Raw genomic sequence first — 14176 nt, 5'->3', positions numbered from 1 at the left:
AAGCATGTTATGTCTCCCCCAAGACCACGTTCCACTTGAATATTTCTGTGGTATCTGCAAAAGGATTTATGTGGCTCAAGACAAGAGCAATCAGATACATCCACCTTTGGGGGTGACTCTTTTTTTTTAAAATAAGCCACACGACTTCTTGCTCCCTCCCACACATGTAAACTGTTAGCTATTTGGTTGTAAGCGAAGACCTGAGTTATGCTTTCATCAATTTGATGTGGTGACAATTTTCCAAGTGAAGCATTCAAAGGTCCTTTGAGAAGTACCTGCTGTACAACAATCAAGTCTTAAGAAATGCTGCCTTAAATCTAGTCACTGGAGGGCCTTTCTTTTCAGCTGGAGGGTAATGGCTGCAATTCTCAGATCATTTCCATGGTACGTGCCTTGAGGAATGAATAAGTTAAAATAGCAGGATAAAATGAAGGCCGAAACAGATGGCTGTAAAGGGGTACCCCTTTGAGCACTGGATCGGGGCCCTGATCTGGCATTTTTTTGGATCAAAAAGGAGCAGCAAAATGCAGTTCCTTTTTGGGCCAGAAAAGAAGTGCACTTTTTGCTGCCGCTGCGGCTCTTCCGTGCTCCTGTGGCATATGGCGTCTGGTTGCTGCACCATAGGAATGCCCCAATGCTGCCTGCTGTTTGGTCGGGCAGGCAGCATGAAGCTGGATTGGGGTGGAGTCGGGGCATGTGGTCACCAGGCCTCCACACCACTGGGAAGCCAGTTCAAATTGCCAGTCTGTTCAAGCCCTGAGAGAGTACAAAAAGGGGCAAACTCATTCAGCTCTTCTTTGGGTGCTCTTTCTCCTAACCCATTACTTCATTTCCTTCGTTTACTGACATAATCAAAACTATTCCATTACAACCTTGCAGCAACGTTTGTATTTATATTTGTTTTTTTTTTCAAATATTGTACATGTTTTACTGTTATCCTCACAACAACCCTGTGAGGTAGGTAAGCATTATGAATTCTGTTTCACAGACCATAGGGGGAGGGAAGGTGTGGTCTTCATAACGGTTTCCTTACTCCCATACAATTCAGTGGCAATCCTCACGATAATCTCTCTGTTTCCACATTCAAATTCGCCACTTCATACATTTGGCAGAGGCTTACAGTGTCTTAATGTTACTGTACAAAACAGAGAGCATCATGCAAGGAGAGTAGCACAGAATAGTTAATCACAGAACAGCAAAACTCTCTTTGTACCAGGAAAACAGGTCCAGCAGTACAACCCTGGAATGTTTGATGTTTAAGGCATAGCACAACAGGGAATGAAATAATGAAGGAACATGACAGAAATAGTCCCTACAGGCAATAATAAATATATAAGGAAGCTGACAGTGGGACATCTCTCCTGCCTCTCCTTCTTGAGGCTTTACAGAACTCCCTTCGAACTTGGCTGAGCGAGAGAACCCCACCACTTACAACCAGTGGCAGCAGTCTATATCTCCATATCCACAGGTCTGATATCACCAGTTTTGTGTTCTTTGACCCACAGTTCCCTGTCTTTGGCTGGATCCACTTTCTGAAGCAACTGATCCACAGGTTCTACCGTCTAAAAGAACAACAGCACAGAAAGAACAGCAGTATTATTATTTTCAAAGAACGAATGAAAACCTAATTTATAGCTGCTTTGTTCCCTCTGCTAAAATTTTAAAGAAATACTTCCTGAATTTCAGACTTAATGGAATTAACAATTATTAAATTTTTAAATGCACATAGGTGACACCAGGCTTGAATTTTGGATTTCTGCTATCAAGAGTGCCATGTCAACAGGAGCCAAAGAGTAGGGCATGGATATTAAGACCAGTCAGACAGTATACTTTAAGAGACCATTTATTTTTCCAAGCTATTTGCAGTATCAGTTCAATCACCTACGTCAGAAATTTGTGGATGCCACACAACTTTAAACCCTAAACCTAGTTGCTCATCTTAACAAGACTAGACTCACTGCCTCACTGGAAAACCCTGATTATTCTATTCACAAATACATGCATTTCATTTTTTAAATAGGCCTGCTCTAGCTGTGACTAGAAACTGGATTTAGGTGTACAGCATCAGAATCACAGCAGGCTTACGGAAATACTGAAAAACTCACACTTTGGTTGAACATGTCTGTCTCATGCCGCAACTGTGTATATTGGCAAAGGTGCTGCCGAATCATCTCCACTCTCTCCACCTCTAGCCTCTCAAGTTCCTGAAAGAGAAGAATAAAACATCTTCATTAATGGACAGGGATGATAAGAAACTTCATGGGAGATCAGATGAAAAGTATTTTTCAATGATTAAGGGCTTTATTATTGCCATCAGGGCAGTTTCAGAAGAAGATTTTCCTTCTGTCATTCCTGATAATATGGAAAGTCAATTCGTGGTTCTGTAATGGGTCCTCTCAGAACATAATGGCTACTGTAATAATGAACAATAAAACACAGGCACTAAAAGCTTAAGGAAGAGGTTTTCCTGTTCACATGCATGTCAGATTATACAGTATGGGGTGAAGGGAGTGACAGAGTTGTGGCATGGGGAAATAATTACCCATCTTTCGGTGTGGCAACAGAATTTAAAATACTAAATGCATAGACATTCAAAAGATAGACAACAAGCTCAGAAATTTATCTCCTAAACATGTTAAATAAATTGCCGCCACAAATTGAAAGGAAACACTGGTGAATACTGCTGTATCTAATCACAGCTGCGAGATTGACACTAGCAGAAAAATGGAAGAATAATGATATACCGAGCCTAGACGACTGGTTATTGAAGGTATTGGAGATGAAAGATATGGATAAGTTGACAGCTCTTTTGAACAATAAAGATGTTAATCAAACAGAGGAAGATTGGTTCCCTGTAATTGAAGCTTGTACCCAGAAATGGGTAGAAGGAGAAAAAAGCAGAAACAAGTAAAAAAAAAAAGTTTCTAGACACCTAGAATTATTATGAAAAAAATTGTGGCATAGTTTATAGATGATTTTGTAGTATATTTTGATAAAGACAGAGAATAAGTCAAGGAGCTAACAATATATAGGACTAACTATTGAGACGACTTTAGGAAGTTAAATAAAAGTAGTATATTAGGATTATGATATTTATATAAGTAAAACGTATGGGTTTCTTTTGGTTTGAAGGTAAAGGAGATGTCTGAAGAATGACTTATAAGACAGGGCAGGATCAGCAGAATGTAATCCTACTTTCATGAGACTATTAGAAGCATCTGTTTTAGAATTTTTTTTATTTTTATGTGTGTGTATGTATGTGTATGTGTGTGTGTGTGTAAATATGTATGTATGTATGTATGTATGTAAAAATAAAGTTTAAAAAGAGAGAGAGACAACAAGAGCCAAAGTCTTAAAAGCAGAGCTTTGGTAGACCTAATGCTTATTTTTTTCAAGGAACACCCAAGTGGCTTCATCATATGATGCGCTGGCTTATTAATCAAAAGACACCTGTACCATGAAAGAAGGTGTGACAATATAGCCTCCAATAAGGAGACACATATCTGAAAAATATAGTTATGATTCTTAGAGAAAGCATGATGTATCTAAAAATAGATTTGATTCTGAGAGAAAGAATTATGTATCAATAACATGTGACATTTTCAGGGAGGCCAGCTAGTTTTTATCTATAATAAGATAAATCTTAGGCATATGGCATCTTTATTCCACATATGATAGCAATGGAAAATTCTGATTCTCTCAGAATTCTAGTTACAAAATCAGACACCACTTCATATGCTTCAGACTGCTGGCACTTAACAGACATTGTGCCTTTCACCATTCACTTATATTTAGCATATTGCTCATTTTTTTCACACGTCAGCAAAAAATATCTGTTCATGGTATTAAATCCTTGCACAAATACTTCAGAATAGCCACTGCTTACCATTTTTACCATAAAGTACACTGGTTCCAAAGGGATTTGATTCATGTGATTTGTTTGTGTGTGCACATTCTTTTTTTTTAAAGAACAAATTCTCTCTCGTCAAATCACAGAATCAAAGAAATACTACCAGGAAAAGTGTGCACCATTAATGTTTTCAAGAAGAAATGTTTTCCTAGAGAAGTTAGGGAAATTTTTGCTTCTGTATAAAAGTACAAAGAATGTACTTTTGAAAACAAAATGGCATAAATTTTATTAGTGTGTTATGCCAGTGTAACAGTTTTTTTCTATGAAAGAACCAGACAAAAGCCTAAAGAGTAAAGATATACAACTGAGAACTAAAGTGCAGATTGTCGAAGCCACTGCATTTCCCAGCATCCTGTTCGGATTTGAGAGCTGGATAGTGAAGAAAGCCAATAAGAAGAAAATCAACTCTTTTGAGATGTGGTCCTGCAGAAGAGTGCTGAGGGTACCATGGACATCCAAAAAGACAAACAGATTGGTTCTTGAACAGATCATGCCTGAAATCTCCCTGGAAGCCACAATGATCACACTGAGGCTGTTGAACTTTGGTGCATCATGAGAAGGCATGACTCATTAGAAAAGGCAATAATGCTAGGAAAGGTAAAGGGTAGCAGAAAGAGAGGGAGACCACATTCCAGATGGACAGACTCAATCAGGCCTAAATCAATAGGACTTAAGCAAAGCAGTGGAGGATAGGGGATCTTGGAGATTTCTCATCCACATGCAAAGTGTTCAGACCCTACAGAACCACCATGAGTTGGAGTCGATTTGAGGGCAGTTAAAAACAACAACAAACGCCAGTGTAATGGTCCATTATATTGGTGTAGTGCACTAGTACCAGAGGGAGAAGGGGATGAAGTAGAAAAATTGTTTCTGTTGCCACACAAAACTGCCCTGCCAGGAGTCAGATGGCTTTCTCTGTTGTTCCACCTGGCCCATCGCCTCACTGTGCATGTGAGGATTTTCCTCTGATGCTGCAATTGTCACACATGCCACTGCCACTTATACTGGAGTGGTGGTGCTGGTCAACAGGACTGCAATAAGAAAAGCAAAACTCGATGTGACATACCAGAGAGGTGGTCACCATTTCTTCAAACCACTTTGACTGAGATTGATTATACAGGTCCACACAGCGCATCAGATCATCTCCTGAAAAAAAATCAAACAACAAAACATCAGTTAGTCATTGTGGCAAACATCTCCCACACCCAAAAGGATAATGATAAGTTAAAGTGCAGTCACTCACAAGTTTCTACATGCAAGGTGTTCAGACCCTAGAGAACCACCATGAATTCCTAGTGTAGCTAATTCAAACTGATTAAGAAAGAAGTGAACGGTGCTCTCTCCAGCATTACTGGTAGTGAAACAGGGCTTTCAAGAAACAAGAACTGCAAACTGAACCAGATGAACAGCATGCCTGGTTAGCCACTAATATTAAACACTGAAATATTAAACACTGAAAAATAAGATTCCAACTCCACAGTTGCCTACCTCCCATGAGTGTCTTCCTCTCCCTTCAAGAGAATCTCCCCAAGTTTCCCTGGCCTCAGTGGCTAAGAATCATGAAAACATTCAGAAACTGTGTTAGGGAACAAAGGGGAAAAATACTGTTCCCTAATTTTGGAAAATCCAGTTAAAAATGAATCAAGAAACAAAATCACAAGTTGGGGAAAAAGTGGGGGAGGAATTAAAGTGGTAATGGGCAAATCTTCCTCCCGACTCTCAGATTTGCCATGTATCAACTGGAAAAAAGCATGCTTGCTTTATGGCTTCTGTATGCTTGCTTTATGGCCATCACAACCGTTTGTTCCTCTCTTCTACAGCAATCTGTACCAGCTGAAAAAATTAGCTCTAGAGGGTTTCTTGACCCTCCATAGCTAGTTTTCAGAGCTTATTGGAAGCTGAAGTGTGGAGAAGGAAGTGCCCTCTTCTGTTTTTACTAGACTCTATTGTTCTGCCAGCAACAATCCAGAGGTGGATCATGTCCTCTGTGTCAATCTTCCTAATGCTGCTATAACCTAAGCTGTCAAAGGCATGGCCTGAGAAGAGCCAGATCAGAGCACACACATGCCTCATTGCACAATTCTTGAATCACAGGCTGTCTTGAACGCCTCTCCTGCCACCTAGTGTATGAACTCAGACAGCATGCATTTTCTCAGATTCAAATATGAGGAATCGCCACTTGAAAAATACAAAGGCCAGGCCCAGCTCTGCTTGGTCTCTGTAACACACAAATACTTGACCCCCCAATGTCTTCACAGTATCACGAACAGTCACAATACTCAATGGCTGACTAGTTTCATTGCTAATACATGATACAATTGCTAATACATGTGCTGGATTTATTTCTGTCACTCACAGTACTGACCTTTGGCCACTCTCCCTTATTTTGCCCTTCATATATTTTAAAGATGAAAGTATGAAAAAGTAACGGGGGGGGGGGGGGGGGCAACTAAATCTGGAATATATCCCTAGCACCTGAACACATGAATTAGTATGGTAAATATTCTCCATCTAACGGCGTAGAAACTGTACAGAAGTTTTCATCTGCCCCAAAAGGTTATGATTCAATGAGATTATTTTACATATAGGGGTCAGCTCTATGACCTTTATGTTTTCTCCTTAACCAAAATAATAAAGTTTCTCTCTTCACAGTCTTTCTCTGTCTTTGTATATTATGTTCATTCATCAGATACTCACCAGCTTGAGTCGACTTCCGCCTAGCCTTCTTAATTTCCTCTTCCGTCTTGTTGGTGAGTTTTATCTCCAACTGCTGTGTTTTCAACTCTAAATCCTTTTGTCTCTCTGATAATGCCTTTCTGGCCTTGAAACAAAACAATAACCATAAATTCTTCGCGGAAAAAGAATCTTCATTTACTATTTCCTCTTTCTAAGATTTATTCTCTCTTAGAAGAAAGAACATGTGTTCTTGTTGCACAACTTGTATTAGGGACACAACCAAGGAAGCATCATTTGAATTCATCTTTAACACACTTACCTTTTCTACTGCTGCATACCGACTAACCATCTGTTTTCGCAAATCAGCAATATGATGGTCATACTTTTTCATGTCTTTCTTAAAGTTTTCACGGAAGTTGAGCAAGGGTTTCTCCACCTCACCCTGGAGCTGAAATAAAGAATAAAAGAAACTTCATTTAGGAATGGCTAAATTTTGGAAACTGAGATTCTTTCCTTTTGGCCATAGGTCTTCCAGGTATGATACACAATAGCGGTGAGTACCCAGTCTCCCAACACACTCTTCAGACAAGTGGGGGGAAGCATTCTGATTTCATCTGGAATAGCAGTACACAGAGATGGATTATTTTAAGCCTTTTCTCCTAGGTAGTGGTTGATGGTTTGTTTTTTGTTTTTTCTTTTGTTTTCTGTCAAGGGCCACCTTATCTCAGGTGGACAGGGCCAAAGCTAAAAGTGGGTAGAAGTTTCTATTTTCTCTTTTTGCTATCTTCCTTTTCTTTTTCTCCTACCTAGCAGGCACTCTTGAAAAAACCCCACATGATTTCACTTGCCAAAGGCTTGAACTGATCCCTTAAGAGAGATCTGCATGCAGCCCTTGCAGTCAGATACAACCCTTAGGCCCCAACTGCCCACCTGTCTCCTAGTGTCATCTTCCTAATAGGTTTTGCTCTTACCAGGGAGGGAAGGGAAACTAGAAGACAGGTAGTTTTACAGTAACCCCTCATTATCCATAGGAGTTTGGTTCTAGGACCCCCCACAGATTAAAAAAAAAGCACACGGATGCTCAGGTCAGTATTGAAATTTTAAATGTACCTACAGGCAGGATCCATCCTGGGATGGATTTCAATCAGCAAGAGGGGGGAGAAGCCCCCTCAGCACCATGCCTACATTTTCCCTGTATTGGAAGCAGGAAGAATGCCTTCCTTGCTGTCCTGAGACTGCTTGTCAGCCTGGCTGCCGTCAATCACACATTTCAAAAAATTAAACATTTCTTCATTTCAAGACACGGATGCTGAAATATGCTAATACCAAATCCACAGATAACAAGGTCCCATTATAATATCATTGTGTCCTCTCCCTGCTTTCCCCTGGAATAATTAATGTCAGTATTGGTTCTAAGGGAAAGAGATATTTGGGAGAGCTAACTATGGATTTCCCAGTCATGTTTGCTGAAGAAAATTTATTGTTTTCATCACTGCACTTACTGCCAATCCCTGACTCAGATTATGTTAATTTAAAATTGCTTGCAAGTATTGCAATTAGCTAGATTTTTTTCTGTTCCATAAAAATTGCCAACATAATCCTTACACAACCACGTATTCCAGTTTTGTGAAGGGGCAATAATAAGCCCATAGTAGTCCCACAAAGAAGTTCCAGTAATTAACAAAAGCAACTACCTTGGAGGAAAACTTGAGATGAACCTCTGCTTCATCAGCCAGGCTTTTCTTTAGCTGAGACCAAGACTCGCCAAGTGTCCTGAAACACACAACACATCTGATTGGTAGGGAAATTTACTTTGTAAAAAATTAGCATCCGATTCTCATTAGTGTAAGGTTCCCTTTCTAACTGAAGCAGTATTCCACGTACTTCATATCACAGCAACTATAGTTCCTTAGAGCATGGAACCAAAACACAAAATTTAACATTACTCTACATAATCTTTCTCTCCAGGCTCATGTTCTTATTCACAAACAGGGAAGAAGATAATCATGGATGTCTCCAGAGAAATCTCATCCTCCCCCCCCCCCCCCCCCCCGGATCCTGCCAGCACAGAATTAATAACTTGCTCTCGCAGTCCCTTAGCTATGTTTAGGCTTGTAATTACCATTCATTTGAGATAAACCACTGCCTTTTATTCACCTGTGCTCTTATTTGTGCTTCAACTCATTCAGTAGAGGAAACTAATGACTCTTGCCACTAATGACATGTGTGGATAAAATTATATTTTCAAAATACTGTACTAAAGGGGGCATCTATCCATGGACAGAAATACAGTATATAAAGTAGCTGTGAAATGTTAATTAGTTCCAGAGAATTTCTTTGTTGGACACTCAATATATTTAGAGTTGACTGTCTTTAACTGCAATGAATGTTTAATGGCTTTAATGAAAGTTGAGGTACTTTGATTAAGTATTTTTGTAAAGTCGCATATAAAATTAAGACATATCAAATAGTTGAACAAAGACAACACAGAGACAGGTCATTACTAGGGGGTGTGGGCCACACCAAGCGACACCCTAACAGGGGTTGATATCACTGCTTCCCAGACATCTGCCTTTTGGCAGAAATGGGCTGTGGCATTCGCCTGCATCTTTCAAATGCAGAAAAGATGGTGTGAGTGGGTTGAGGCTCAGTTGGAGGAAAAAAGAAAGGCCCTATTTCATTAAAAAAACTTATTTTTTAAAATAATATTTTTAAAAATTCTTTTACAATTTTCTTAAAAACATCACATCTTATCAAATTTTCACTTTAACAACTTGGAATGATGTACATGTAAATACATTTAGGCTGTGCATATGATATTGTAATTTAAAGGTATAATTTTAATTTTGCTAATTGTTTATGTCACAACTATTACCATTATATTCAATCACGTATGGGAACAGCAATTTATGGGTAACATTAACATAAAAAACATTACTAAGGATTCTGTATGTTTTGTTGTGGGAGGAGATAATTGTGGGAGTGACACCATGAAGTTTATCGCACCGGGATGGATTGGGAACGGAACGAAAGGGGCCGGAAATGAGTGTGGAATGAGTGGGGAACGCATTTTACCGCACACAAAAGTCCCCATTCTGTTCCATTCTGTTCCCTTCTGCTCTGTTCCCCATCCGTCCCACAGGAGGCAATTTTTGAGAACGGTTACTGAACAGTTCTCAAAAATCACCTCCTGTGGGATGGATGGGGAACGGAACGGAAGGAAATAGAACGGAACAGAATGGGGATTCTTGTGTGTGGTAAAATGCATCCCCCACTCATTCTGACCCCATAAGGTCCATTCCAGGGGCCTGTGGGATAAACTCCCATTAGTTACCGCATTAGCTGACACCAACCTGAGTGATGCCATAGGATAGAGAATGCAATTAATTCACTCAGAAAAGAAATTAAACTACTTTTATCAGATCTTCCAAGTAAAAATGTCTACAATCTCAGGAGAGTGTAGTGTGATATAGTGGCTAATCCTCATGCACCCAAACTAAAAAATCCAATTTGCAATAGTGAGTTTTGGGGTATTTTCTAACCCCAAGGAGAATTCTAAGGTATTGGCATTAAAATTAATATTGCATGTAGGACAGTACAAGGTAATGGACCCTTTCATAATAATATTAAATAAATAAATAAATAAATAAATAAATAAATAAGTAAGTAAGTAAGTAAATAAATAAGCAAGCAAGCAAGCAAGCAAGCAAGCAAGCTACCTTACATGTTTGCTGGCATAATTACTGAAATAATGTGTATAAATTATTTTGAAGCTCTTAAAAGGTTAGGCATGACAGTAGCAGCTACATTCAGATCATGAGGCCACATCCTAGCTCTGGAAAGAAAAGAATGAAAGAGGTATGCCTAACATGGAGAGATTCTGTTCGCCTTCAACCCACAACAGAGTAAGAACCCAAAAGCAAATCCTCAACAGGCAGCAATTGTGACCTCTTCCTGTGATATCTTGCAGACTGAAGCATGGTGTGAAGCTTCAAGATGACCTCCAACTTGCAGAGGTTAAGCAAATCTAAATTAGGTCAGATCCCAATGACCTCCACCATGAATGCCATTATGGAAGAAAATCAGAAAAACGGGAAAGTGACAAAGTATTAAATGTAGTTGACAGTCCCAAGTAGAGAAGATTAATGGAACTGATGCAAATGAAAATCTGAAAATCCTTTTCGTTCAGTGAGTCTGCTCTTCTCTAATAGGGACTAACAATTACATTTAAGCATCACAGTTTATCTGCTTTTCTTGATAAACATATTTTAAGTTATCAAAATAAAAATTAAAAATCATATATAGATTCTAAAACATAAATAACTTCAAGAACGAATATATTATATTCAGCAATGTGCCAGTAATAGAAAGCCAACTAGGTACACAAATCTTCCTATTACAAACTGGCACCAAGAAATCTGTTCTAGATTTACACTTAGCATTATTTTTGCATTTCCCTTAATCCAATAGTTTGGCACATATATCCACAAAACAAACACACTTTTCCAGTTTTTTTGCTATCACCATAGCTCTTCAAAATTCTGTTTGTCCCCTACTCCACCCCTGAAGCAGAAAATAATGGACATTGATGCTCTTTTATGTGTAGGTGGGAAGAGAAAAAAAAAAAAGAGCTGACAAATGAACTATCATTTATATCTGGAACCACAGAGAACAAGGGGCACAAATCATTGTCCAAGTGGAAGTTGGCTTGTGTAACATTGGATTTCATGCTAATAAATTTATTATTGGAAAATCTTTTATGAACCAGAGCCCACTTCATCAGAAATATTGTGAAATCTAAGAGACTGAGCTACAAATAATGAAAACTGAATTAAAAGTTCATGTCAGTGTAATGGACTGACCAGAAAGGAAATGTAATCAACATCCTACTGCAAGACAGCACCCCACTTCAGTATCTAAAAATGCCTGTGTAGATTGATTAAATCTCTATCTAATATTTGTACAGGACTGAAATGGGTAAGAAATGAGAATATTTAACGTCTCTAGCATCCTTGTCCAATTGCTGAACGGCTCTTGTAATTCCTAGTGCTGAACTTCTCCCTGAAATATTAATCTGATTCTTCTATTGCCTTTTTCAGTTGGTAGAGGAGGAACTGATCCTCTTCTTCCCAAACTACATCAATTTGGACCCATGGAAACACCAAGCAAAATATAAACAAACCTAACTTATTGTTATCCTCTGGCCTGAAAAGATATTTGTAACTGTCAGAGATTCTGGAGATTCTCCCCTCAAAGACTCATTACTTTTGGGAGAAAACATTCTGTACCATAAAATGACAATGGTCTAACAACTCAATAAATGAAGAGTGAAAGGGGGTTGGGTGGAATACAAACCCTGAAAAAAACCTAAATACTAATTTGAACTGACAATTTGTCAAAAGCTCCAAAAAGTCCAAGAAAAGAAGAAATTCTTATCTCTGCTGCCCGTGATATGTAGCAATAAAAAATAACTGAGTAGGAAGGTCCTTGTGTGCCCTTCCAGGTATCCATATATATCTTTAAAGGATGGATGTCTACCAGCTCCTGTTTTTATTGGATTTCTAGACACTTCCGAGGTGTTAATCTCCACAGGTATAGGAACAATATGTGTGACTGAAAAAAGGCCAGAAAGAATTTTTAACTGTTGGCTTAGTTTTTCTTAGAGGAACCAGAAATATGTTTTCTATAATATTTTTCTCATTAGATTTGGCTTCTACAGTATTATCTTACCTCTTTGGCTTGCTCTGAATCTTCACCAACATCTTTATTGAATTATGGTGACCAGAAACAAATATTACACTCCAATACTACTGCCTGCTTTTTTGAAGAAATGCTAGCATAAATACAAACAAAATGCTACTAGCCCCTTGTAGTCAAGGTCTAATTCCAATCAATGGGAACTTTGTAATGAGAACTTATGTAAGATCTATGATTCAATGGGTCTATTCTAGCCACGCCTAACAATTGGATTTATGCCACAGTATTTTGTTGTTGATTCTTATTCAATCTGTTCATTCGAATATGTCAATGCTTCCCAGAGGTTCTGTCTACCATATCCAAGCAAGGGTGGGTAAGAGAGATAAAAGAAGATATTTAGTAGATAGCCATCTGCTTAGCCACACTATTGGGTTGCTGCCACAGAAGGCATCTTGGCCTTGGCCAGTCAGGAGTGCCAATTGGCTCTGGAACAGAACTTCCTCTGATATTAAAATCCAGGTGCCAAGATCCAATCCCTCCCTGTACTTCTTTGCCTTTTTTCTGCCAACATTAACAGCTGATAGCCAGTTAATGGAGCAAGGGAGGAATTTTACCCCTTAGCTGTTTTGCTGGTGTTTTTTTAAAAACTTCCTCATAGTAACCAGATTCCTTTTCCAGTCATATTGCCTATTTTGAAGATGATGTACTACTGGTATTCTCATTATTGTGTCACATCCATAGAGGGGTGCCTGAAATGTAGGCCAGCACATCTTTCTGTGTGAGCTGATTGACTGAATCATTCATTCAATCCATTTTTCTCAGATAACATCACTACCTGGGCTGTAACTACTCTGCAATGAGTCAATACTGGCCCAATATATGGTCTTCTGAACATGAAATGAGGTAACAGGAAATCATTTCTTATTTCTTAATGACCAATTATTACATTACAAAAGTAAGATGAGAGGCAGTGAGATAGAAATGGCTTTCATCTTACCTCCCCACATGATGTCACAGTACTTTCTTGCCAAACAGACATTTCCAGCAGGACAAAAGGAATGTGTTTACCATCATCTCCCTCAGCAATAGAATGGAAAGTTCTGAGGGCCTGTGCAGATGTAAACAGAAAGCTGCTTCTACTTGCTGACTCTTATCTTACTTTTGTAATGTGATAAGGTCCTTAGTGATGTGCCGGTGCCCAAAGGGGGACAAAAACAGACAGCTTAGCGTAGTTCCCAGAAGGAAGTAAGGGAAAATTATATCTAAATAAAGAAACAGGTTTTGCATTAAGATGGGATCTCCTTTGGCCACTAGAGGTGCAAGAATATACACTTACCCTTCTTCCTGGGCAGCCAAGGAGCTTTGTGATAGTTTGGACAAGTTCTTGGCATATTCCTCTTCAATTTTTATCCTGTAGAGTGTAATGATGCCAGCAGAAGTTTATTATTTAGAAGAACAGAATCTCACAGTGCAATAAACTAAAGCAGATTTCAAAAATGATCCCTTGGGAACACATAGTTTTCCAATATATTTTTACCTGCAAACTTCATCAGACTGAATGATTATTCACATTCTCATCTAATTCATGGTAGTCTAGTACATACCAGTGAGTGGTGAAATAATCAATCTTCGACTTACCCTTTTCAAACCATTCCAACAGGGTTTACATCAGATTTTGTCTCACTCAATCCTATATGTTTAAAATAATTCATGGAGTAAAAAATGCAGAGTTTCTATTTTAAAAAAACTCTGTGGCCACTATGTAGCTTTCCAGCTTAAACAATTAATCAGGCTTATAAGGGCTTTCCAGGAACACATCTCTGTGCCACTGGAAATTGAACACTGTGAACTGAATAAAATTATGCCCTACCATCTTGCCATCCCAGAATATTG

At 38.7% G+C, this 14176-nt stretch overlaps 1 protein-coding gene across 1 annotated transcript in view; it reads right to left on the bottom strand.

The window, feature by feature from the left end:
- Positions 1 to 870: 870 nt before the first annotated feature.
- Positions 871 to 14176, bottom strand: part of GAS7 (growth arrest specific 7) — a 189598-nt gene continuing 176292 nt past the window's right edge. The window contains exons 8-14 of the mRNA XM_089534729.1: positions 13620 to 13694; positions 8281 to 8359; positions 6906 to 7034; positions 6608 to 6731; positions 4977 to 5056; positions 2106 to 2204; positions 871 to 1562 (exon numbers count right to left, since the gene is read on the bottom strand). Of these exons, the coding sequence (XP_089390855.1) occupies positions 1449 to 1562; positions 2106 to 2204; positions 4977 to 5056; positions 6608 to 6731; positions 6906 to 7034; positions 8281 to 8359; positions 13620 to 13694 (700 nt within the window). The 3' untranslated portion in view covers positions 871 to 1448. The remainder of the gene's footprint in view (positions 1563 to 2105; positions 2205 to 4976; positions 5057 to 6607; positions 6732 to 6905; positions 7035 to 8280; positions 8360 to 13619; positions 13695 to 14176) is intronic.

Source organism: Sceloporus occidentalis, unplaced genomic scaffold, assembly GCF_023333645.1.
Source record: "Sceloporus occidentalis isolate IW3139 unplaced genomic scaffold, rSceOcc1.0.p SCAF_1, whole genome shotgun sequence".
In the NCBI taxonomy this organism is placed as follows: Eukaryota; Metazoa; Chordata; class Lepidosauria; order Squamata; family Phrynosomatidae; genus Sceloporus; species Sceloporus occidentalis.
Note: the sequence above shows the minus strand (reverse complement) of the source record. Positions and strands in the feature narration are given on the sequence as shown.